Source organism: Toxorhynchites rutilus, chromosome 1, assembly GCF_029784135.1.
Source record: "Toxorhynchites rutilus septentrionalis strain SRP chromosome 1, ASM2978413v1, whole genome shotgun sequence".
NCBI classification, from domain to species: Eukaryota; Metazoa; Arthropoda; class Insecta; order Diptera; family Culicidae; genus Toxorhynchites; species Toxorhynchites rutilus.
The window spans coordinates 25,867,113-25,894,912 of NC_073744.1; the positions used below are offsets into that span (position 1 = coordinate 25,867,113).

General features: G+C 38.7%; 1 protein-coding gene across 15 annotated transcripts in view; it reads left to right on the forward strand.

The window, feature by feature from the left end:
• The window catches only part of LOC129776923 (peripheral plasma membrane protein CASK), an 858,562-nt gene extending 833,515 nt beyond the window's left edge, over nt 1–25,047 (forward strand). For 4 of the 15 annotated variants that reach the window (XM_055782870.1, XM_055782922.1, XM_055782888.1 and 1 more), the window contains 5 exons: nt 7,101–7,154; nt 8,290–8,427; nt 8,495–8,617; nt 8,688–8,971; nt 22,160–25,047. In XM_055782870.1, coding sequence (XP_055638845.1) covers nt 7,101–7,154; nt 8,290–8,427; nt 8,495–8,617; nt 8,688–8,971; nt 22,160–22,339 — 779 coding nt within the window. In that variant the 3' untranslated portion in view covers nt 22,340–25,047. The remainder of the gene's footprint in view (nt 1–7,100; nt 7,155–8,289; nt 8,428–8,494; nt 8,618–8,687; nt 8,972–22,159) is intronic. The other 11 variants (XM_055782906.1, XM_055782942.1, XM_055782914.1 and 8 more) reach the window with 7 other exon arrangements.
• Nucleotides 25,048–27,800: the final 2,753 nt, after the last annotated feature.

Sequence of the window (27,800 nt, forward strand, 5' to 3'; positions counted from 1 at the left end):
AGTGGGTAATTGGGTTAATCTTGCAAACAAGAGTTTGCCGATAATGAAAAAAAACGAAGTAGCTTTAGACTATCGCATCCTTCTCTATCGATTCGTCTCTAATATTCATGTTTGAATATTGGAAGTAGAGAAACTATCCGCAACTCCATGCCCAAAATTGCGAAATATTACGTAGCGCACGAAATTTGTAGAGCATCTTTAGTTTGTTCGAATTTGCTCGGAAGACATGACCAAGGTTCCAGTTAAAGCTCTATTCCAGCTTCAATTGGAGAATTTGACTCAAATTCAACATCGGCATACGACCTGAGCTGAATCTATATACACAAAAACAGTTTGAATCATCACCCGCGGCTGCCTGAGTACACAAATTATTACAACAACTAATAAATCCTCTAGTGGGAGAAAGAAATTATCATACGAACAGTGGCGTAGTGTACGGGTGGCAAGGGGGGCGGTCCGCCCCGGGTGTCACACTCAGAGAGGTGTCACCCACGATGCTAAGTTTTTCTAAAAAAACATAATCATAATTTTAAACGAACGTCAGACGTCAATGATTGATACTATTATTGATACCATTCAGTAAAACAATATAAGGGCCTGAGGGCACGAATAAAAGCGTAACGTAGGACTGTGATTGTTCGAAAAATGTTTTTGAATTTAGTTATTTTAATTGTTCATAAATTCGTACATTGCACTAATCTAATGTTCCAAATGGTGGCTTCGAAAAGAACCGTTTGTAACGTGTATTGTTATTCTACAAACGAGTTGTATAAGTTGGAGTGGTAGAAAATTTTCCGAACCAATGGAAAAGTGGATTTGAGGAAGATAAGCAGAAATGAAGACATACTCTACATACGTTCAAAATTCCATGTAAAATAATCTGTCTTGATATTTTTCGTTTAGGATGGGAAAATGCTGCTGATTTGGGTAACGATTCTTCATCAACCGATTGAGATTTCATGAAGTGTCTTTCACAATCTTTCGACAACGCTCCAACAATGTCAGTATCGAATAGAGCAGTTCGAAGATAAAGATGATGATGGTCCCACCTCTTTCCCCTACAGAGGTTTGAGAAAGGCGAGTTATCTGAAAGATAATTTATTTTTCTCAGCATTGAAACCAGTTTAGCAAAAGGAAACGAACTGATTTTATTTACGATTTACGTTAAATTCGTTCACGTTTTGTTGAGGAAGTAGAAAAAAGTCGTATTCACCGGGTATATACAATACTCTTTGAATTTATGTGGTTAGCGTTATTCTGCAGTATGTGTCAGTTTTGGAACTGTTTACTTGTTCTTCGCAGTTTCAACTCATCGCTGGAATGCTACTGAGCCTCCTAGGTGTAATGGCAAAAAGCTTGTCGCAAATTCAATGAAGATTTATGTGATCTACGATGGGCTGATCGCAGTCATTGAAGTTTCGTGTGATCCTGCCGACAGCTTGAATACTAGATCGAGTGCACGAGTTTCTTCTATCATACGTCATCCCGATTTATTACATTAAATGAGCGTAAACATAACAGAAAATGTCATGACTCTCAAATACTGGTAAGCATTTGTATAATACATATGGTATGGCAATATAAGATTAATACGAGCGAGCGAAACAAGAGACACGTTTCAAATTAGCACGTATTACTTTGCCAAATATGTACATGGCCCAGACCGAAATGGATCTCCTCTATACTTTTCTAAGAGTAAAATTAGAAAACACTTTCCAACTTCAATTTGTAATGAGATGTAATATTATCACACTTCTGCATCATTAGCTATGTGGATAGCGTGGTCGTGTAAAACAGTCTTGCATTCCAGTCGGCCTTGGTTCGATCCCCGTTGACGTCGTTTGGACTTTTTTGACGTGGGACTACGTCTAACCGGAATATATGGGGGGTAAAATGGAAACCTAAGCATTAAACATGCAGAACAAAATGAAAGATTTCGTATGCTTATAACTCGAACATTTATTACTGGATCAGAAAGATGTTTGCATCAATTGATAGGGAATATTTCTACGCATCTATCGCAATTAATAAAATGTTATTTTTCTTTAGATAAACAATTGAATAACTGTAAAATGTTAAGCGTTATCCAAACGCCCTAACTGCCACATTTCGATTGGCCCGATTTACCGTTTCCCCAACACAGCCATCAAAACCTAGCAGCCTTGGGGAAATCGGCATTGCAAATACATGGAAGTAAGGGGACTTTTGTTCTCACCGAAGTGTGCTCCCTAACACAGACTTCTTTTGTTCCCACCGAAATGTGTTCTCTAACAGAGATTTCAAAACCACTGAAATGTGTTCCGACTGAAATCTATTTTCCTACCACAGACTTCAAATCCATGGAGCGTCGGGAAATTGGCATTGCAAATTCATGCAAATCAGGGGTATTTTTGTTCCGACTGAACTGTGTTTCTCCAACACAGACTTCAGAACCTAGGAGTCTGGGGAGATTGTCATTACAAATTAATGCAGGCCGGGGGCATTTTCGTTCCGACTGAAATGTGTTTGCCTAACACAGAATTGAAAACCAAGTTTTCTGGGGAAATCGGCTTCGCAAATAAATGCAAACTGCGAGTACTTTTGTACTCGCTTGCTTTCATGCAGACTACAATATGTTTCCCTAACAAGGTCTTTCAAACTAAGGAACCTGGGAAAATCGTGCAGACACTAGAGGCGAATGAACTTTCAAGTTTCAAGCAAATTCGCGTTTCGAGAAGTATCTACACTTGAGAGATGCAAACTTTAAAGAAAAATGTAAAATAAAATAATCTTTTGATAATTCTCACATTCACATATTTTGTCCTAGGCATCATACCAAACGTAAAAGGACTGTTATTAAATTTACTTGTAACAAGAACATAATCTATCACAATGCATTAATTGACCTTACATGGCATAGGTTCAATCTTTTTACTCACAAAGCAGATATATTAAATTCAATTGAATTCTGAAATTGTTTCATTCAATCAAGAATTTAATCAATACCAAAAAATGATTGCTAAGCTAAAGTACCACGTCCCACGTCAACCTTATAACTCATCCATTTTTTTTGTGCAATCGCAAAAAAGACGAAAAAAGAAAAAAAGGAAGAGATGTCTGCTTCCATACATATAAACATTTTAAAGGGTTGGGGGACAGATGGCATTATTTGCTCATTTGACGCTACAAGGCATGAAAAGACATGGTTTCTGTCGAAAATGAAATGCTTCCTAGCAACGCTAGTTTGAGTGTACTACCAGTTTGTGATTCGACATTTCTGTGTTACCTGTACTTACCTGCGCGAAGTATATCTTGCGCAAAACTATTTGAAAACCAGAGGATTCTTTCTGGGAAACGTTGTGACTAGACTCATTTCCTTCGTAAGTTTTCTTGCTACTAAAAGAGACAGTCTCATCGAAAAGATTTATTTGATGATTCTTACCATTGATGAGAAAGGCGGATCCTTCGAATGTCTCGATTTTATACACTTTGATCTTAGCCTTTAGGCCGAGAAGAGATATGTCTCGATGTTGATAGCTTAGAAATTGGAAAAATCTGGTACTCTGGTCTTGAGAAAGACCGTTTGAATACAACTTGCACTGGAGAAATAACACACTTTGGAAAATTGAAACACGTTGAAATACTAACTAAATAACGGATGGGTTATTATTGCGATGCTTCACGTACATAAAAAAACACACCATGAGTGGTTCAATAAGTTTAGAAGATGTAGTTTTGATGTAAGGAATGAGCAACGCAGAAAACCACCAAATGAGTTTGAAGACGCAACCTTTGTTGGTCGAAGATTAAAACCAAACTCAACCCTGCTAAGAAGGTATGATCCACGAGTCAAAACTGTGCCGTCAATTCAGCTGTCATTGCCAAACTAATCGGTGTAGTCAAAACGACTCTGGTTTATGGTGTGACCGTTTGGTTGATAAGTGGGTTAAGAGCAGGGCTTGGCAAAGTCTTACAGTGACGTGGTGTTTTCAGTTTCGACTCGTTTGCAGCGGATGACTGTTGACTCGTTTGCATGTCATACTCGTACACCCATGTCTCGTTGCCAGTAATCATGCGTTGGATGAACGTGAGATCATTATTTGATCGTTCAAGCATGTCTTCAGCCACTTGACTGCGATGAAAATTTTAAAGGAAATGAGTTTTTTTGGCACTAATCGTGCTGCGGCTTATCTCATGCCCAACACATCAATCAAAATATGACAACATTCTCTTGGGAGATATTTAATTCACGGGCTAGCTCTCTCAAACGAATCCCGATCCATTTTCATTCCTCTTATTTTGTCGATGTTTTCATCAGTTGAAAATATGGATGTTCAGTGGAAAGATTAAAAATTACAAATTCCCGGCGTATATCCGATAAAATGTATGGAATATTACTGTTGCTGTTTTGTATTTTTGATGACTTTTCAGTTGAGTTCTATTGAACCAATTTTACTTTTTCAGTGTGTATCAGAATATTCTACTCAGCCACCAACATAAAAACACCAGAAATTACTCGAAAAGCAGTATATTGAATACCTAACCATCTTTGCATCCAATCCGACATTAACAAAATTTTCTGAATAAAATATGCCCACATTAGATACTTTATCTAAAGTCGATTTTCCAGACAACCATTCATCTTATGTTTAAAATATCTTCTTGGGCATCATTCATTTAGACAAGTACAGATTACTATAAAGATATTTTTGCTCATACATATTTTAATGGCCAACAACATATTTACCTCATAGCTTGAGCATCCCATTGTACTTATAACTTGGAGTCTAAACCCAAGTGAAACATTCCATCTGTAGCAGAATCAAAATATCCATCTGTTATCATAATAAATATTCGTTCCCTCTGCCTCCTGGCTGAGACTTCATCCATACACTGTCCCGGCCTCAAATTACAAGGCGCCAGAGAGCAAAAGGGGAAGATAGGGCGCACCGAGTTTTACTGGCCCCTAATTGACTTTTTGCTCCCGGTCCATTTTATCATGTTTTCACATTCAAAGCTACTCCCTTCCCTATTGTGGCACAAGCAATCTTCGGGGAAGATGAAATGTTTCCCATCTAAAGATAACGTCGTTTGCTAGTTATTTATACCTGACACTTTTTTGGCTCGCAGTTTAAAGCTTGCCCTTGTCTGCCCCGGCTCCCCATGTCCTTTTGGGTTGTTTGTTTGGTCCGAGCCGAAAGCCGAATCTCTCTGGCGAAGATGCTCATTTTGCTGTGAATATTTTATATTCACGCTAATTGCTGGTCTCCCTTTCATTTTCTGGATCGCTCTGGTCCGTTTGTTGTGAGCTGGTTCCTTCATTTATTTAATCTCGTGGAGTAAATGTGAATAAAACATCAGAATCGATACAGAACGCATAGATGGCGGGGAAAAAAAGGGGGAGGAGTGGTAGGGTAACACGGGGTGAGTTGGACATACGGGGTGATTTGGACCACCCCTTTATCTCAAAAAGTACGGCTCAACTTGGATTTTTATAATGTCATCTCCTTCTACTGTTGAACCGCATGTACCTAACGTAAAACAACTTTGGTAAAATTGAACAGGTGGAAGAAAACGGTAGCATGAACACAACAAGCACTTTGATTGTCAAAAATTGTGAGTTTTCCGATCGTTGTTTTAAGGTTTTCCCCGCTGATTTAACAAACTTTTCGTGTATTGTGCAGTAAAGTTCTGTTCGTCTACAGAAGAGGAATAATTTGATGCAGCGAAACTGCGAAACTGGGTGACATGGGCTCGTTTCTGTGGGGTGAATTGGTCCTACAGGTTTGCGGCTTTTCTTTGGTCTGACTCATTCCAGATGCCGCTGAATTACAAAAAAGGATGGGCAGATAACGTTGGAAGAAGGGAGAGCTTGAAAGAGCAACGCAGGCCATCAAGAAGGGATTTTTTTTGACCAAGCATCGAAAGTGTTTGAAAATGCTCGAAAAACAGTGAAAAGATCCATGCAGAATTCGAGATGGTCTCAATCCAATTTTTCTGGTTTGGAATCTGGCCAAGACACCTGGTATCGATCCCAGAACACTGTTACTGATTGTAATATTATCCCAAAATACTTTACATAAACATAAGTATTTTTTTTTTTCGATGAAACACACACTGGACCAAATCACCCCACATCAAATATTAATGTCCAAAAATCATCTCTTTTATTTTATGATATATTTGGTAATTTGAAGCTTGATATAATGATTAAACATTAGTGATTGAGAGAAAACAAGTTTAGCTCAGTATACAATGTGACATTTTTTATTTAGACCGTATTGGTTTGGAAATAATAGGCAATTTACTTAGGTGGTCCAAATTCCCCCCTTTTCCCCTACTTGGCAATTTTAGAATGTTTTGATCCTGATCAAGACATATATTATACAATATGTCTGGATTGGGCGAAACCAGGAACATTGGGGAGGTTGAGTTGAATCATAAATAAAATTCCACCACTGAAAAGTACAGTTGTCCAAAGAACCTGCGGTCAAAGCATTCCAGAACCGATTCCAACAGTGCTCCCACATTTTTAATCGAATCAAGCCACTGCCACAATGTATGCAAAACAAATTCTTTTCCACCATATCACAGAACCACAAATGCAAAACAAAATTAATCATTTTGGTACGCCAAAGACTTCATTCATCCATATAGCGAATTTTGGTTATCATTTCCGTAGTCAATGTTCCAGTGTTCCTCTTCTTCACAAATAAAACGATAACATTATTTTGTATGACCATGTGTGTGTGTATACATTTCCGCTCCACTTGTTCCTGTTACGTTTCGTTACAATTTTGTTTTTCCATGTGTGTGTTTGTTTGAGTTCTATGCCAAGTTTCCCAGTGCTCTTTCTCATGTTTACTGTTTAGCCCTCTGTACAAAATTGCATATATAAATTTCCGTTCCGATTTTTTTGTTCTGTTTATCAATCAGCGTTCTCTTTACATTGTGCCTTTGCAAACTAAAACCACTTTCTCTGCTTTAAGTGTGAACCAATCGGTGTTTGAATAATGTGTCATTCCTTCCATTGAATACAAACATACGTACACGCACACACTCCGCACACACTTACGATCGCAAACAATTGAAAACAAACTCATTTCTGTTCGCAAATGTAGGAGAGGTTGGGCCCGGATGCTCAGCACACGCGGAAGGATGCGACGGATCCACAGGTATTAGATATATTACAGCTCACTCGTTTCTCTTACTATCTTACTCCTCCACCAAGAAAGAAGAAACTCACCTTTTCGTGTCGAACACTAAGGAGAACCAAATCCGAATATGAGAGAAAAAAACACAAATTTCGCATTTTTCGTAACTCCGCCAAAGTAATCATATTCGGTTATCATCGAAAAACCCGAAAGGTTCTAGCATTAGCTAAAACAATAGCAACATACAGTGATTCATTTTGACAGAGTTGACGAATTTTCGAAATTTATGTTTTTACCAGATAAACGTATTTTATTCTGAGCGATCGATTGTTTTCATATACATTACTTACAGTATTTTAGCTATTGTATATTTGTGCTTCTTTACATTCAGCTTTGGCTTGTTTTAGGTAGTTTTTTTATGAGCTGTTTGAGTGTTGCTTAGTGTATGTTGCAGCTTTAGATGTTACACAACGCGTCGAGGATACACACACAAAAACACCAAAAAAATATCAACTACACCTAACGGAGTAATTTCAACATGTTCCGTCAATCAAACATGATCATCAGGTGGACATAATAATTTATTTCCACACGTTTCGTTCGCTCAAATGCCTTGCTGATTAAGGTGCACAAATTACAGTTATCAGTGGGTGCGCTCCTTCACTGCAAGGAGCACTCGAGGCGTAACGGTTGAAACTTTGCACTTCGGAGGAAAATCCCCCAGAGTCACGTTCTGATTCGTCAATTTAAGTTTTCCTATCGCTTCAAGTGAATAGGACTTGTCCAATGGATAGTTATTTTTATCGATTTTGCGTATTGTTCCCTCCTATTCAACATCTATCTCTTCCTCAGAATAGTAATCGAAATTATACCGAAACTTTATCGTCTTTTTGTCCTGGTAATGTAAATTGCACGAAAATTATGTTTATCGTTCTTTTTATGTGTTCAGTACTTACGTTTTTGTATACTGTTACAATTTATAACCGAAATACGAAACCACCACTTCATCCAAATTTGCACTTAAACATCTAATCTTGCTGTGAGCCAGAAAACAGAAAACTGCCGCCAAGTAATTACTAAGCGAAAAACTTTTGTCCGTTTCTCCCTTCCATATTTGTCGCCCGTCCGATACCACCACCGTCACACCATCCCGAAGCAGTTAATTGCTCAATATTTAGCCGTAAAAAGAAGCAGTGCCGGGACAAGTATCTGGCCAAGCATAACGCCGTCTTCGACCAGCTGGATCTCGTGACGTACGAGGAGGTTGTCAAAGTCCCAGGTGAGTCTCTAACCGGTCAGTTTCAAACGCGTACGAACAAAACCACAACACAGTATGTCGCATCGCGATTCTTTGCTTCCAGTGGGCGATCCGGCCTTCCAGCGGCGAACACTGGTACTACTCGGGGCGCACGGTGTCGGTAGACGTCATATCAAGAATACCCTCATAGCTAAGTATCCGGACAAATACGCTTACCCAATACCACGTAAGTCTGTGCGATTTGTCGAGAGATGTGCGCTTGTGCATCGGATCTAACCTGTTGTGAACCCTTGCAGACACCACCAGACCGCCGCGGCCGGACGAGGAGAACGGCCGCAGTTACTACTTCATATCACACGACGAGATGATGGCGGATATTGCGGCCAACGAGTACCTCGAGTACGGCACCCACGAGGATGCGATGTACGGCACCAAGCTGGAGACGATACGACGCATCCACGCCGACGGCAAGATGGCGATCCTGGACGTCGAACCACAGGCCTTAAAAATACTGCGCACAGCCGAGTTTACACCGTACGTTGTATTCATCGCGGCCCCGCTGCTGCAGAACATCGCAGATGTAAGTATTTGTTTCCATCAGGTAGCTGATAAGCCGTCATCTTTTTGTAGCCAACATAGAAAATCGAAAGCATAGAAATCATCGCCTAAAATTAGAAATTAAGTCCTTCGTATGATCCTGTAGCAGAGATTTTAATTGCAAATGGCCAAATACAGCTTCCGGATGGGTGTCCAAACGATTGTGTCACATTTGCCCGAAAGACATTTCACCTGGAAGCACTCGAATGTAACAAATACCGGAATGCCACAGGTACCCGAATGCAACATCTACTCGATTGAACATTTACCCGAATACACTATTTACAGCTACAGTGTCGGACAAAACATTAAAAATACTGCTCAAGCAAAGAAAGAAAGTGACAAAACTTTGAAAAAAATTAATTCAATCCAGTGCTGCAATCCATTTTTAATAATTTATTTGTATTGTTCAAAGAAATTTATAACATCTGCAGTTGAAACAGTTGTCATTCATTGAAAAGTGCGTTTTAAACATACTTAACAACTAAAATGAAACGACAAAAATTAGGACCGGTTTTAAAATTAATGGTAAAAACAAATAAAAACAAGAAAAATTATATCGTGAAAAACTTCTAGGGCTAGTACTAGGGTTAGGCTTTATTACGCATCACTTCACGTATCCGGTTCGTTATGGATTCCATCAGATTCTGGCACGTGGTTACCGAGATGGCGTACCAACAAGCTTGGATCCTATCCCACAGTTGCTCCTTATTCTTCGAATTCTCCGTGTACACAGACCTATTCACGATCCCCCATAGGTTCTCTATAGGTCTTAGATCCATGACGTCGGCTTTGTTATCTTGGAACCTCTTTTAGACGGCCTTGGCGATGTGCTTCGGATCGTTATCCTGCTTGAACTGCCATTTCAGGGGCATCTCCCACTCGGCGTGTGGCAGCATAACTTTCCATAGGATGTGGGCGTAGAGGTACTGATCCATGATCTTATTCCACCCAGTACAAGGGGCCAACCCCGTACCAGGAGAAGCACTCCGACACCATAATGTTCCCTCCTATATGCTTGAATGTCTTCGTGGTATACTGTGGCATGTATGCGCAGCCACAGTATATTTCACCAATGCTTTTCCTTCTCCGGACCGATCCAATCGAAGTGGAGCCGCGAATTCAGATGTTTCGGTGTGTGCATCGGAACCTTCCGGCGGCTTTTCCCGCCTAGCCTCTGCTTCGCCAGCCGCCGCCTAACTGTCCGGGAACTAGAGATCAGCAAACCGTTCACGAACGGTACGAAAAAACTACTTCGCAAAAAGGAGTGAACGAACGGTCGTTCTTTTTTAAAGAACGGTAGTTCACCCCACGAACGGATCGCGAGCAAACGGTTCACTTAGAAGAACGGTTAGTGACTGAACCGTTCATCAAAGTGAACTGTTTTGCCCATTTCTACCGGGAACTCACAAACAAACTCAGTTCCCCCTGCATCTTTTTCGAGGCCTCGAAGGGATCTTTCTTGGAGACTCGCTTTAAGGCAAAGTCATCCTTCGCGGTCGTTTTCCTTAGGCGTCCAGTCGTTTTGGATTTTTTGCGATCGTGGAGGACATTGAACACGAAGGTTTTGGATCGTCCCAAGTACTCTGCGATTTCGCGTTGGCTGCTGCCTGCCTTGGACATTTTGCGGATGACCACCCGTTGTGTTTCCGTGCAAGTATGCGCGACCCATTTTTCGTTGACTGCAACTAGAATTCTAGAATTAAAACCTTACATACTTCTTGTTTACATGATAAATATTTACCAGGAACCGAAAAACTCAAAATACCACCGAGAAACAATCAATTTTCTTCAAAAATCGGTCGAAACAACACTCGAAACAAATGCATTTTTATCACTAAACCTACCAAGAGGGGTCAAATGACCCATTTTAAACTTTTAGTCACAATTTTCTTGCAAATTACATTGTCACAACATAATTTGCCTACACTAATTTTCTTAAAACATACATCGAATGTATTCTTCAGGGTTTACTCCTCTCTTGTTATTTTTTTTAATGAGAAATATTTGTAATCTGCCCTAACTACCGCAACGGAACATTTGACCCGTGCAAACATTCATATGATATCAGTAAGATTTGTATGTGTGCTTGTGATACAAAACCATTGCATTACACATTTTTGATATTGCTTTATATATTTTGTTCTATTTGTGTATGAATAGTGAATTGATTGTATTGCTGACTATCCAAGCGAGCTAACAGCAACCATTCCAAGCTAAAGTGCTATTTTGCACGTCAAAAATTGTAATTTCATTATTTTGTTAATAATAGCTATCCTATAATGTCGAAATATACAATAGAAATATGGTATGCCACGTTCCTCAACAAAACTATATAAATCGAATCATTGTTCACAAACTATTCATTAAGGGTCACTTGACCCGCTGTGGTAGGAATAGATATACATGAAACATCGGTAGGTTTAGTGTTAATGATACTACAAATGTTATAAATTTCTTCGAACAATGCAAATAAATTGTTATAAATCGATTGAAGGACTGGATTGGATTTGTTTTTCTCAAAGTTGTGTCATTTTGTTCCTTCTTCATTCGGATAAATGTTATATTCGAGTAATTGTCGCGTTCGGATATCGTTCTCATTCGGGTAAATGTTACATTCGGGTATTTGCTACATTTTGTACATTTTTGCTACATGTTTGTTGAATGCCATTCGGGTATTTGTTACATATATTTTTTAAACAAAACCCATTGTAAACGTATTAATAGGTGTGCGAATCGAAATCCGTTTTTTTTGTTAAAATTTAGAGTTAAAATTTTAGGCAAAACACATAGATTCTCTCTTCATTCTTCAGAGTATTGCGTGTTCTTTTTTCATCTTGTTAGCAGTATTTAGATTCCTCATCTGATTAACTGTTAGTTCGTCGAAGCGACCTACGTATCTGTTCAATTTTTGGTTCTTTCGTAAGAATAAAAGTGCTGCTTAGTAAGGTTATGCGAAGCAGGAACCTCTTCCGTTTCTCTTAGCATGCAAACAAATTCCGTCCGACCTATCTGGCTTCCATTCGTGTGGAATCCAATTTCTGTTCGTTTGGATCGTTCCCAAAGCTAATGATTCTACTAGTTCCTGTTGCGTTTGACTTGAATCCTCATGGAGAAGTACCTCCGGGATGCTCCTGAATACAGATGATACCAATAAGAGCTCTCAGTCGTAACGATGATAAATTGCTCATAAGTATCAAACCACACTTTCTGACGTTTTTGATGCAACCTGGCTAAACATTTACACGATGAAAAACGGTGGGTTTCTAATTGCACGCCTGATATATTCTGTCAAATATATTCCGTGAATTTGTGATTTTAAATAAAATGCTTTATTTATCATCTGAATTTATATTATCGCCTTCAAAACAGAAGGGTCTGATGCAATACACTTTTTCGAACGAACACTTCAGTCATCGAAACACTTTTTACAGCTGTATTCAGGAAGTGACAGTTCACGCAGCGAATTCATTTTTATGTCTTCAAAACTGTCAAAACAGGTCCCTTCTTCTTCTTTCTTCTTATATGGCACTAACGTTCCTAGAGGAACTCCGCCGTCTCAACGTAGTATTACTTGCGTCATTTTCATTAGTACTTAGTTGAGATTTCTATGCCAAATAACACGCCTTGAATGCATTCTGAGTGGCAAGCTCTAGAATACGCGTGACCACAGTGCAAGTCAGAGGAAATTTCTTTGAAGAAAAATTTCCCCGACCAGAACGGGAATCGAACCCGAACCCCCGGCATGTTAGGTTTGACGCTACCCACTCGGCCACGGGAGCACCAAAACAGGTTCCAAGAAGTGGAAATTTGAGTTTTGGAAATAGGAAAAAGTCAGACCCATGTCTCGTCGTCAGTGATCATGTGTTGGATAAACGGGGGATTAGAATTTGATCGTGCAAGCATGTCTTCAGTCACTTGAATGCGATGAAATTTTTGAAGAAAATTAAGCTCCTTTGACACTAGTCGTGCTGCGACTTTTGCCATGCCCAAAACATCAATCAAAATATGATGAACGATCCCGTGAAAGATATTTAATGCTCGAGCTAGCTCACTTAACTTATAATGATTATTTCCATGCACCATACCTTTTATTTTGTCGATGTTTTCATCAGTTAACACTAGAACTAATGACAGTTTTAATATACGTTTTTCTACAAAATCGATCATTTTGACCAATGTGGCAAAATTTGTCAATATATACAAATTCCAAAGGAAATAAACTATATTTAGGAAAACAAAACATAACATTATTAGAAAATATAAAAAAAAAATTCAAGATAAATTCTTGTGAACAAATGATACAACTGGTCATTTCGACCGGTTGATAGTTCTAGTTTTGAAGAGGTAGATGGTGGTCGTTGGTTTTTCATCCTTTCTCGGCCGTCTGTGAATGCCTTATACTGTTCATACACCCGTGTTTTGACATACTTGAGTCACCAAATGTATTCGGCAACATTTTACACGTTTTCAGCGACACAAAATTTCATACAATATCTTAGAATTATCTATATCAAATTTCACCGGGCAAAAAAAAAGTGTCTTGTTCTCAATGACGCAGTAAACAAACTAAATGAAGGATCGTGCTCAAAATGGACATTTATACCACTGACAGTAGTACCAACTTTACAAAATTGAAACATGTTCAGCGGGAAGATTTAAAATTGCAAATGCCCGGTATGTATTTGATACAATGTACATACGAGCTCTGTTTAAAAAGTTGTGTTGATACTTGATACAGTGGTTCCCATGGCCTAGTGGTAAGCATGGCGCTTGCCAAGATGGGGGCCTCGGGTTCGATTCCCGTTCGGGTCGGAAATTCTATCGTCAAGGATCGTTTTTCTGGCTTGTCCTTGTGTCGATTCCAGAATGCCCATCGACAACACTGCCAGCTATAACTGTCGCATCATATTCGCTCACTCCACAATTCGTACATACCCCGATCATAGTAACCCGACGAGCGAAACTTGAACTCGGCCTGACAACTGATGTGTGCACATAACATAGGAAATCGTCCTCTTTCTCGTTCCAGCCGCAGCAGAGGTAAGATGTATTACCGAGTTCCGGGAGAGGATAGTATACCCCACGGAACTTGGCTATTCAGATTGGCGATCATGCCAGGAGACATAATGATTTCGAAACGATCCACGAATCAATGCCAATGTTCCCACAAATATTATATATCTGAGTCCTTGTTTCTTTTTTCGATCTTTTGTCTTGAGATATTGTTTCAGTGTTTGTTATCCTAATTACTTCTGTCTTAAGTGCATTATTCTGTTTCATTTTCTTTCGGTTTGGGGTCTCATCTAATTCCTCTTCGAAATTGTCTGTTTTCTTCGCAGTTGTTGTTAGTGTACAGTCAATCAAAATATTTCTACCTTCCACATCTTCAAACATTGTTCAGTCTTTCCGCTGTCTTCGTCCATATTTTGTATCCACGATCGATCGATGCCAATGTTCCCACATTTTATTGGCAGGAATATTATCAAGGAAAATATTCCTATGTAATGCTACAGTTACAGTTGCTATAGCTATGGTCAACTTCGCAGGGTCCTTTTTTGCACCAAAGGTAATAGGCAGAAGGGTGTAATTGGACAGTGGTCTATCAACCCAAGAATGTTCAGATTGGGGATAAGGGGCCGATTCTTCAACATCAGCATCATTAACGTGCACAGCCCTTCGACCAAAACATATCATCAAGATCATCATCGGAGATTTCAATGCTCAGATTGGTAAAGAGGAGGAGTTCAACCCGATAATTGGTATGTACAGCGCACACCAGATTTCGCCACCTCTAATGATATGGCCGCACGCAGTACCTTCTTCCAACACAAATTCCCCACCAATACACCTGAGGGACATCAATTCAAACAGAATCTCAGGTCTCCCATGTTTTGATAGACGGTCGGCATTTCTCGAACATAACAAAAGTCAGAACCTAGCGAGACGCTTGTGGAGTCTTACCTCTATCTGTAATAGAAAGTGACGTACCTGATGAGATGGGAACGTTGGTGGAAGGGAGGGAAGAGCAAAACCCAGGGAGGACCGGCGAGCAACGCTGGAGTGCTGGACGAAAATATTACACAGAGTGAGAATAAACGGGAATTAATTAGGACATTTCCTCTTTATAAGACAACCCGGTTACTACAGCGCTAATATCGATTCGGACCACTACCTGGTGATGGTGAAGATGCGCCCAAAAATCTCCGTTGTGAACAACATTCGGTACCGATGCCCGTGACAATACAATCTTACGCAACTGAAGCAGGCAGATGTCGCCGAAAGCTACGCGCCTTCGCTTACAAACAGATTCGTGGGAGGCTACCAGACCGGCTTCACCGAAGCGGTCTACTACTGACCAAATCTTCACCTTGCGGCAGATGCCGTGAGCACAGAGTGCCAACGCACCATCTATTCATCGACTTTAACTGCCGTAATCTCGCAAAGTGACGCAAGCGCAAAAATTGACATTTTCCTTTTTTTGTTACAGATCGATGAAGAATTCCAAATGCTTTCAAACAACTGCGAAGTTTTACAGAAATGTGAAAAAATGACCCCGTAAAAGCCTAAAAACGGAGTGGCGCAAGCGCCATTTCCACTGTGATGTGGCGCAAGCGCCATTTTCCCTATGGTGTGACGTGATTTAATTATGACAGGAAGTGATTTTCTATCTGATCTGATAGCATAGAATGGATTAGCAGGGACAGCAAATTTCACATAAAAACATCTTCCGTAATGAACGTTTAGCATAATGAAAATCACTTTTCCGAAAAGTTCGTCATGTCAAATATTTTAATCTAAAACAGTCCATCCCCATGCAGTGCTACATTTATAATAGAAATTTGTTTCAGAACTACAAATAATGTACTTTGTTCTGTTTATAAATCTCGTCAAATATTTAAATTCATAAAATCAAACTCACCTCAAAGGAAAAAAATATTCTGATCGATCACATATTGCACATAAAAATTGTAACTAATTAGTTTAAACTCATCAATTTAATTGTTGTTACCAGAATTGATGTCTTTTGATGGCAATGATGTCTTCTATCCTCAGGTATCGAGCGATAAAGTTTCTTGACGCTGTTTACTTTCTCACATGCTCATTTCTCTTTCGGATGGATTGAAGCTGAGTGTTGATTGAAGGGTAAATGTCGGATTTGGTGAAAAGCTGCACTTTTATAAATCCTCCATCGAAACGCATCTTGTAACAAAACTTAAAACATACTCGCATAAACTGTATCTGCTTTACATCGGATGATTCTGGACGGGATTATCTTATGTTTTCAATGTTTTCAATTGTATTTTGGGTTGGAAAAAAATGGTACTGTCTATAATTGTTACAATCGGGTTCTCAACTATGTTAGCCTGTTCAACGCATGTTACAAAGTCGGAAAATGTGTGGAACTTTTCTCCCTGATGCTTTCTCATGTTTCGCTCAACGGCAGCATTTTGGATAAAATAATTGGAAACAGATTCTCGCATACATTTATGGATGAACACTATCGGTTGTGGAAACAGCGATTAAAATTTGCTGTTTCCACAACAAATTGGCGTTGGTAAAATAGCTTAAATAAAACGGCATTTTTTTCAAAAATCAAGTCGATGGCAATGTTTTTCCATCAAGTGTACACAATTTGAACAGATCAGATTTTCGTAATGTACGCGTAAGCTGATTATACATGCAATTTTACGAAAAGTCTCGTACTGAAAATTCTTCCCTCTGGCGCTTGCGTCACTTTGCAAAATTACGGCAGTTAAGGCCGCATATGATTCAAAAACACGAAAAAAGCTCTGGAGAATCATGGACGAAAACGGTTTCCCCGGAAAGGTTACAAGACTGATTAAGGCTACGATCGATAGAATACAGTCGTTTGCGACTATTATTACACCCGGTGCATATCACCCTGGACAAATCAGCTGTGTTGTCTGGTGTGAACAAGGATGGAAAACAAGGGAGCATGATGTGATTTACGATTAATCGCAAACTGCACAGATCGCAATCTGTGCAAACCGCGACTAACTATTAATCCTCACCCATCATAACCAAATTATTTTCTCTTGGTAACTCTGAGTTGACCAAAGCATTGCTAGACTGAAGCTAGTTCGAATAATTGAGTTACTCTCCTTCCTCGTTTTGTTTTCAACTCCTAACAGCAATTTGCTCCATGGGAATGAGTGTCTCTATGACGTACGCTTTACGATTCTCGTCCGGGCGTTCAATTTTCCTTTCCGAGCGCGGTTACTTCGATGAAACTGGGTAAAATAAAAAAATGCGCTACAGCAGATAGGACGACTTTAATGTTTCATGTTTCACAGAGTATTTCTCAGATGGTATTTAAATTAATCTACAAGAGACTACAAACAATAATCCCCCTCAAATCACTAATTTTAAGAGTTAATGTAAATGCGTTATTGGCCAAGGCTATTACGACATCAAACACGTGGTCTTGCGAGATATATTTTTCTGCCAGCCCAAATACAGACCTCTTTTTTCGGGCCCGAGTAAACTGGTGGCTAGAAAAGACCTTGATTACCTTGAATTAATCAAAAAACATAAATTAGCGCAAATATGTCAACATGTGTTTTTTTTTGTGTAAGCACGTAAATATTTGCTCATAATTTTTTTGGATTGTGGAACGCTACTTAATTTGTATGCAGATAGACTATCCACAGTGTGTGGGGGGGAATACTCATACAACTCTAATGGATAATGATTATCTGCTATCACAAAGCTGCGAAATTTTTTGACGTTTTGTTTTACTATTGATTCGTTCAAAAAAAAAAAGCTTTATTTTTTAATGTTTTCTTATCCTGAGACTGGCTCACCATATTGCACTGCTACTAAAACCGTAGGCTAACTTCAAGGATATTTTTTATTCATTTTCGGCGAATAATCAGTAGAGTGCCGTGTTATGAAACATCAGAATAATAGCAAAAACAATATTACGATCATAAGGTGTTGGACAGGTTATTCCAGACGACATTGGAATATCTGAACATCTGATCATCTTTAGAAAGATTAATGACCTTCAAAGGATAAGTTTATCTTGGGCACATTGAATTGATGTTCATGACTTCCAGTCGGACGTTTATTCGCTCTGATAATAATTGTGTGGTCCTCACAAAGCTTATATTCCAATGCCGTCAGTTCACTGAAATTCTTCGCATACCGTTTGATGATAAGGTAGGATGTTGATAATCATTTGCTGCGATATCTATTGTTCCAACAGTATTCATTCGACAATATGAAGACCTATTCAACCTGAAATTAACCAGATTCAACCATGCAAATCTGCGATCAAAGCAGTATGTACACTTGAGAGATGCAACAAGTTTGAAGGGATATAAAAAAAACATTAGTCGTTCGATAAATCTACTGCCACATATGTCGGAAGTCCACGATATATGAATAACATACGTCCATACTAATTCATTACATTTATTCGCAACGAAGAACGTAACCACACAGAATTGAATTAATCAAATATGTGATCCGTTTTATCTACAAAATAAAAAAGGGTCTGAAATTCAATCGAATTCGAAAGGTGTTTCGTGAAGTCACTAATTGAATTACTATTGGAAAAATTATTTGGAGAGAAATGTGAATGTTCAGAATTATTGAAATCTAAAAAACGATTTTGGGCGGGATGAGATTCGCCCAAATCTGCTGGTAATAAAATTAATCAATTGCATCCATTACCCGTCTGCTGTTTATTGGGCGGGAGACGACAGCAAAATAAAGTCGACACGAGACTGAGTCAGTCACTCACTGTGGTCAGTGCAATAGAGAATTAGAAATCCCTCGATGAGTGTCGTAAGATTTCAGTTGATCGTCTCTTGTTACACTTTACGATCAAGAACTCATCATCCGCTCTATGGAATGGGATTAATCGTTTGTGGCTTGTGGCTCACGATAAAACCAAGGCGCGTAGAAGTATATCCTAAGGTGGGCCAACTTGCTAAAACCACTCTTCAGCCATCTTGGAAATCTACTGTGTTTTGTTTGTAAACAAAACACAATACGCTAGTGCCGAAGCTCGCTCCTGATCAGTCTGTCTCTTTCACGCTTCAAGGAAATAATTCCCCTTCTGCTTTCTTCCGTACTGTTTTCATATACCGCTCCCCTAACCTACTTAGTGACGAAACGGCCTCACCTAGTACCATAGACCCGTCTTGGATAAAACTTGAGTAGTAGAAGTAATGCTTCGAGAGTGCAAGCAGTGGGGATTCCGCTCTCATATTGCTTTTTTGAGATCTTGGTAGCTCACCGTTCCAAGTATTCTCTCTGTGTATATATGAAGAATAAAAGAGCATCGCCTGCTGGGGGTGATTTAAAAACATCCGACTAGAGGGATATACTTATTCATTGATCGTTGAATGTGATTTTTTACCATCCCTGGGTGTGAACGACCAGCAAATACCAGACAAACAAAAACGACATACAAAACATGGCAAACAGAAACAACGGAACCAACCCAACCATGTGCGAAAAGGAGACGAAAACAACATCGGAGAACAGCAACAACAAATAGGAATCTCACCACACCCGAAGATCCGCGGAGAGTAAAACATCGCACATGGGAGAAACAACATCAGTGCGCTGTGAAATCGTACTCCGGCGGAGCGATCGCAGTCGGGATTTGACCATGGAGGAATGATTTTAATGTACTGTATACGCGTCGAATGATTGTCGGTCGAATAAGTCCAATGTAATTTAATGTTTAATGTTTTAATATAATAAATATTGTAATGTCGTATGTAATGTTGTGAAATAATAAGTGTAAATCGGATATACGTATAAAAATTTGTGAGTTGTGTAGAATAAAATGTAATGCCGGAATGAATACGATATGTGTCGACAACTGTTACCGGTGTTTTTATTGGAGAGAGCAAGGAAATCAGCTGATTGAAGCGTAACAGATTGATGTGAGATGCTGGATGCACTTAGTTGCATATAAACAGTGCAAGTTCGATTTTCTGCCCAACTTAAGTCGTCGGCATGATAAGCGATTACGCACGCAATTAACGCAGTGTTGGACGTGGAAATGGGCATTCGAAGGTATTCCTGTCCAACAACAGTGCTGTGTTCGAATGGATTGTCTAGATTATCTGATTATCTGATTCATTTGAGTGCCGCTTCGCCAAGGTGATGATCTCACTTGCCTTCTGAACATTACACCAGACAGAAAAACTAAGCACAGAAAGTTCGAGAGTCAATGCGTCTAAAACCAAATACATGCTGGGTTCCGGATCGGAGCACGACAGGGCCCGATTGGGTAGTAGTGTAGTGATCAATGGCGATGAGTTAGAAGTAGTGGACCAATTTGTCTACCTAGGCTCAGTGGTAATGTCTGACAATAATACAATTCGCGAGATCCGAAGACGAATTATCAATGGGAGTCGTACCTACTCTCCACAAACACCTGATGTCAACCAGACATAGCAATCGTGCGCAATGTTCCGTGTACAAAACGCTCATTAATGGTTGTCCTCGACAGACACGAAACTTGGAAAATACTCGAAGAGGACCTGCGAGCACTCTGAGTCTTTGAACGACGGGTGTTAAGAACCATCTTCGGCGGTGTACAGGAGGACAGCGTATGGAGACGAAGGATGAAACCCGAGCTCACATAACTCACCGGTGACCCCAGTATCCAGAAAGTGATCAAAGCGGGAAGGATACGCTATGCAAGAATGCCGGACAAGTGTCCTGCAAAAATGGTGTTCATCGGAAATCCGGCTTGGATGAGACGTCGAGGAGCTCAGCGAGCAAGGTGGTAAGGCCAAGTGGAACAGGACATGATGAACACGGGGTGCTCGCGGAATTGGAGAAAGATAGCCACGAATCGAGCTAATTCAACAAACATTGTGATGTTGTGAAGACGTTAAGTCAAACTAAATAAACAGATGTTGATACTCATGTCTCTCACTCATGCTGCCAAGTTCGGCCATTTTGAATGTTCAGTTGATTTCCGTAAACTGCCCTTTTTGCACGTTTTTTGGTTCGTCTTCGATTTTTGCAATTAGGTTTCCACGTCATAAACATTCAAAATGTCATAACTTGTCGCATAGATGATAGAAATGAGTACCAACATAATGCCACATAAAAAATCGATAATTAAATATGCGTTATCGGCGAAGATTCAAAAGTTGCGATACTTTTTGAACAGGCCTCGTATTTAGAATGTCAGTTTCCGATATACCTTAAGACACTGGTTCTTGATTCCTTTCCAGATTTCAAAACCGAATTTCATATCCAAAATACAGGTTCCTGTAGATTAAGGAAGATATTTCAATTTTAAGATTCATATTTCAAACTCGCATGCCTGACTGAGATTTCAGACCCAAATCATTGATTCAGATTCCAGGGTTAGACCTATTTTAAGATTTAGATTCTAAATTCAGATTCCAAATCTAAATTCCAAACTCGAATTCCAGACTAATAATCCAGATTCAATTTCAGATCAGAGATTCTGATTCAGATCTGAAATTCTGATTTCATATTCTGAATCAAATTCAGATGCAGAATTCAGATTTGAATTCTGAATTTTTTGTTTGTCAAATTCAGTGTCCATTTTTACAGATTTACAGACAAGAAATTACAGAATACAAACATAGTCATAATCGTTCGTTCATAATTTTTTTTTATTGCACTCTTTTTTTTCTTTTTTTTTTTATTTATAATTAGCGTTTTCGCTTGCTAAAAAAAAAATAGAAAACCTTAACCTAACTTAATCTACCTTAACCTAATCTAAACCTAAGATTACCAATACCGATTACCCGCGGTCACTCGGGGTTAGTACTTAAAGTATAACGAACCAGTGAAACCCAATTTCTCAAAGCAAAACCTAACCGACCTTAGCAGATATTCAGAAACCTTTTGAATTGTTTTTCAAATTTTATCTTATTGTTCCACCGTACTTCTCGTATTCCCTCTTTGAACGCTGTCAAATAATCATTGCGAGTCTTACCAAAGTTGTTCAAATTGAATTTAATTGCCTCTACAGTAAGTCATAATCGGATATAGCATCCGAAATCTAGATTCGTATTTCGGATTCTAGACTCTCAATTTAGATTCAGATTCAAAATTCAATGTCACAAATCATAAAATTATCTAGAAATGGAACACGATGTTGATCGAATCGAGGCGCTCCTCTCTTATCTTACAGTACGACGGCAGCTTGGAACGCTTGGCGAAGGAGTCGGACATGCTACGACAGGCTTACGGACACTTTTTCGACCAGACGATCGTGAACAACGACATCGGCGAGACGATAGCGACGCTGGAGAACGCAATCGACAAGGTGCACTCCACGGCTCAGTGGGTCCCGGTGTCCTGGCTGTACTGACAAGATAGTGAACTAGAATGCCCGGCCTGTCTGGAGGAAGAGTGCGATTGTGACTGTGATTGTGAGCTAGATCTTAAGTAAAAAGAGGGCAGCGAACGAGCACAACACAGAAACACTACAAACCTAGTAATCTACAAACAGCAAACACAAACAAACCAGTTACAATTAAAACACAAATATATTACACACAAAACCAAAAAAAAATCACAAAAAAAACATAAGGTATCGGGCTCAGTAGATAAGATATCGCAACTCTCTCGCAAGCAGGATAAGAAACAAAACAAAAAAAACAAATGTAATCTTACTTAACAAGATGACGATTAAAGTTGTAATTGTTTAGCACAAGATTAAACGATACCCAAGTTACAGTGGATTACTAACGACAAGCGAAGTGTCCGTCAAAAGACAATTGTATTGGAACGTTTCGAAAGTCTAGTTATTATTTTAAATTAAAACCAAAAAAAAAGTATCTACCACTAATCTAGGTCAACACGGAAATAAGAGTAAAAAACCACACCCTGGCTGATTTTATATTGTCAATATGAGAGAAAAAATAATGAAAACAAAAATTCTGAAAAGAACAAAAAAAGAGATTTGCATACTAAATTGGAACTTCACCCCGTTCAGGATCACACCACTTCATTTGAGTTGCATGTCATTAACTCATAGTAGATGAAAAAAAAATCAAAAATTCAAACAAAGAGCAGAAATAAACGTTTATATTGATAACAAAATATAAGGAAAAAGCATCGAATTTCATAAAGGAAAAAGTTATTCTTGAACAAACTGACAAAATGAAGCACAAACACACACACGTACATAATACTACCCGATGGCGAACGAAGAGTGAAGCTCATAAGAAAAAGAACATGGCTACATAACCAGGATATTAATCACATTTTCCAAATTGAAACAGAGATGAGGAAGAGAGAAAAATACGGATACGAGCTGAGGGCGCGCACTAAATCGGAAGGGCAAAATTTAAAAACAACAAGATTAACTAAAAACGAAGTGATAGAGAAAACAAACAAAAAAATAACAGACACACACAAAACAGAAACTTAAAAGCAAAGGTTTACGAAGTTGGGGCGGAATAACCCGGCTGGTGGGAACGCAGAGCGAGACACGAATAAAGGAAATATTAGTTAGACTTAATATTAACCAAAAAAACAAATGTTAACATGATTATTAATAATTAAAGGTAAAAGAAGTATAATTAAAGAAGATGAAGAAAGCAAAGCTAATCTAAAAAGAGGAAGGATTAAACAGAACGAACACTCGGATGAAAACTCGGCAGTGAAAAACTAAAGCGAGAGTGACCGCAAAGTTTGACTTAGAATCATATTTTTATTAATTCAGCAACAAAAAACAGAAGGAAAATACACACAAATACACACACTATGAAACAATATACGATCGAAGGGGAAGGCGGGGAAAACTGAGAAGACACATAAACACACACACACATACATACACATATACTACGTTGAATCGAAATTTCAGCATTAGTAAACAAAGTAATTCATTGGAGAAATGTTTCATGGTTGAACTGTTTTACGTGAACGAAGAAAATCACATATAAAACAGTAAAACAGAATGCTATCAGATTTGCTATTCACCACGGAAAAAACAGCGGTTTGAAGAGTATTATTATAGAACGAATTACAGACGCCAATCCTATTGTCGAAATGTTGAATAGGGAATTTCATTTGGTGTTGTTAGCGATGTACAAATGTTGTTGAGTTTCCGTTGTCTTTATTGTGTTGTTAATTTGTGTTTAAATCAGTAGAAACAGTTGAGAACTGAGGTTATGTCTGCGTAGGTTCAATTCGATTTTTTCAATTGTTTTCTAGCTCACAATTTTTCCTAAAAAATTAAAGAAAATGAATAAGTCAGCAGGCAACCACTCTGAAGAAAAGTGTTCTGAAATTTATTGTTCAAATCAAGTACAGGTTCTCACAAGTAAAATATGCTGGCAGCTGAAATACACATTTGATACAAAAAAAAACACACACACACAGAACAATCAAACAATTTTATCAGCTGTGCAAAATTCAAGAGCTTAATTTTTCGCAACTAAGAAAATGCGTTTTCTCACACTGACATTCACCAGAATGCCAGAAAAAAAACAAAAACAGGAATTACAATATTTTGAAAACCATCAGTAGTTCACTTTCCGCACACAGGAAAATCTCTAAAATATACTCATTTGGACAAAACAGAAAAGTTTTTATATTTAGTAAACACTGATACACGAAAAGTCAATAACCAAGCCCGCGCACAAACACGATTGCGCGTAAAAATATATAGCAGAGCAAAAACATGATACCTAATGGGAAAAATAAAATTCGAAGAGGTAAACGATACTCTAATATAGAAACAACACAAACGCAGAGCTCAAGAAAACCCTGCTGTCGAATTGTATACAACAAGTGGAGAACGAACAAAAAAGACAAAGAAGTTGTGTTTCCTGGGAGAACATTATAACTGACAAATATTCGAAACATACTTGAATGAGAATAACGTGGTGAATAATTATGACAACAACAAGAACAACAACGGCAAGCTGATCTCATGGGGTAAGTTGAGAACAAACGGAAAATGTGACGAGAGAAAAACAAACAGATAGCGTATTGTAATAATTTTATTTTATTAATTTCTGTTTTTGGATGAGAAAACAATTATAATAAAAATGAAGTTAATATAAATGAGGGGTTTCTCTGAATATCACAGCTTGATATTTTCGGGGGTGTGCATTGTGTTTATTACAGTGTTGATAAGGTGGACATTTTCGAACACTGCACTTAAGAATAGAGGGGTCAATTCCGGGCCAGTTATCTGTCAAATTCGGCCCGAAGATTCTGATTGGTTGAATTCTGCTGGGCTAACATATAATAATAACATCTACTTACGCTACGTACTCTCAAACTGAATTTGTTGACAAAGAATAATCATAAAATAAAATTTGTTTTGCAAAACATGTAACATTTTGGTTCTACACGAACCAAATTTTACTATTCAGAATATATGTGATACGACGAAAAAATGGGGAAATAATCTTCAGAAGTGTTACAACATTTGGAAACCTTTACATTTCGCGAACCAGCATCCTTGTTGCTCTAACTTGGTGGACGAAAAGGAAAACAGGAGGAAGCTCTCCAGCTCTCCGGAACCCGTCGGAATAGTTTTCAATTATTTTTTTCAAATGAAAGTGCCATAGAAAAACCTGCATTTCAACTATTATTACGTCAAATCTATCTCGAGATAACATTTGCATGAAAAAATGGACTAACCTCGGATGGCGACGAAAAATAAACTACAAAATGATTGGGTTATATCTATGATATAACCGCAAGGTTGACGTGGGACAATTTGGCTTAGCAATCATTTGTTTGTATTGATTGAATGAAACAATTTCCGAATTTAATTGAATTCAATATATTTGCTTTGTGAGTAAAATGATTGAATAAATGCCATGTAAGGTCAATTCATGCATTGTGATAGATTATGTTCTTCGTTACAAGTAAATTTAATGACAGTCCTTTTACGTTTAGTATGATGCCTAGGACAAAATATGTGAACGGAAGAATTATCATACGATTATTTTATTTCACATTTCCCTCTGAAGTTTGCATCTCTCAAGTGTACGTACTTCTCGAACCGCGAATTTGCTTGAATTGATGAACTTCAGGCACTCAGTTTCGATTATGACATGTACGTCGAACGCATATTGTTTAATCAATAGGCGTTATCGCAGCAAATGGTTATCAACATTTTGCCTAATCATCGAATGGTAGGCGTAGAAATTCAGTGAGCAGAGGATATGAAGGCCTTCAATGCAATCTTGAATAACCGAGTCAACGCTTTTGTAATCCGTGTTAGGAAAACACTTTTTGGAGTGCAAAAAAAACATGCGGGGGCAGAAATACTCCCGGCTTGAATGAACAACTTCAACTTCTGCTTTTTACACTATATAGGCTTTAAACTTGAAAGTTCATTCGCCTCTAATGTCTGCACGATTTCCCAGATTCCTAAGCTTTAGAAGACCGTGTTAAGGAAACATCTTCTGGTCTGCACAAAGGCAAGCGAGTGCAAAAGTACTCGCAGTTTGCATTTATTTGCAAAGCCGATTTCCCCAAACACCTTGGTTTTGAAGGCAAACACATTTCAGTCGGAACAAAAAGAATCCCGATCTGCATGGATTTACAATGCCAATTTCCTCAGACAGCTTGGTTCTGAAGTCTGGGTTGGGGAAACTCATTTCCGCCGGAAAAAAATGCCCCCGACTTGCATGTATTTGCAATGCCAATTTCCTTACGTTTCATGGATTTGAAGTGTTAGGGAACCACATTTCAGTCGGAACAAAAATACCCCCGACATTCATGTATTTGCAATGCCGTTTTCCCCAAGGCTGCTTGGTTTTGATGGCTGTGTCGGGGAAACCGTAAATTGGGCCAATCAAAACGAGGCAGTTAGGGCGTTTTGATAACGCTCAACATTTTACAGTAATTCAATTGTTTATCTAATGAAAAATAACATTTTATTAATCGCGATAGATGCGTAGAAATATTCCCTATCAGTTGATGCAAACATCTTTCCGATCCAGTAAGGAATGTTCGAGTTATAAGCATTCGGAATCTTTCATTTTTTCCTGCATGCTCTGTGTTTAGGTTTTTAGGTTTTACCCCCCATATACTCCGGTTAGACGTAGTCCCACGTCAAAAGATAATTCAATAGAACAAATGTTTCGGTTACTAAGCCTTCTACAAAATCTGCTTTGACGCCCGGAGCCGTAGCCATGATCGGTGAAAAGATGGATTTCGGCATGTCCTTCAGCCCTTTCGTGGTTTTGGCGATCAGCTGCTTCTCCGTATTGACCACGAATTGGAGTACATCCTCCGTTTGAGGTTAGCCCAATTTTTTGACGTAGGACTACGTCTAACCGTTCAATATAGGGGCCCATTTCAATATTTCAATGTGAAAAAGTGTTCAGTTTTTGAAAGTTAATACCTCTTTCATTAATTGATGGATTTTGATTCCTAATACACGAATTAATAGGAAATATCCTCAGCAATTTGTTATATGCCCTACATTACGATTTTTCAGTTCATGTAAAGCTCAAATTGATGAATATTGGAAGAAAGAAATACCTACTCTCCCATACATTTTGTCTACGCTACCGCAGCAAACAGCTATTCAACACCAGCAACCACAGGAACGGTCGAAACGTAGCGACAGGGTGAAGACGAGTGGGGAAAGCAAAAGAGATTATGTATAGAGGCGGTCGCTACAACGTAGACCAGAGATCGAAATGCTCGCCGATTTGAGACGAAAAACATCCATTTTCACCCACAGAGAAACATAGCTGAAAATATAGGAAGCGAGAGAATATTATACGCTCACTTCGATTCTCGCGAGAAACGCAGAGCCGATTTTTATTTTTCGGTGAGTTATGATTGCC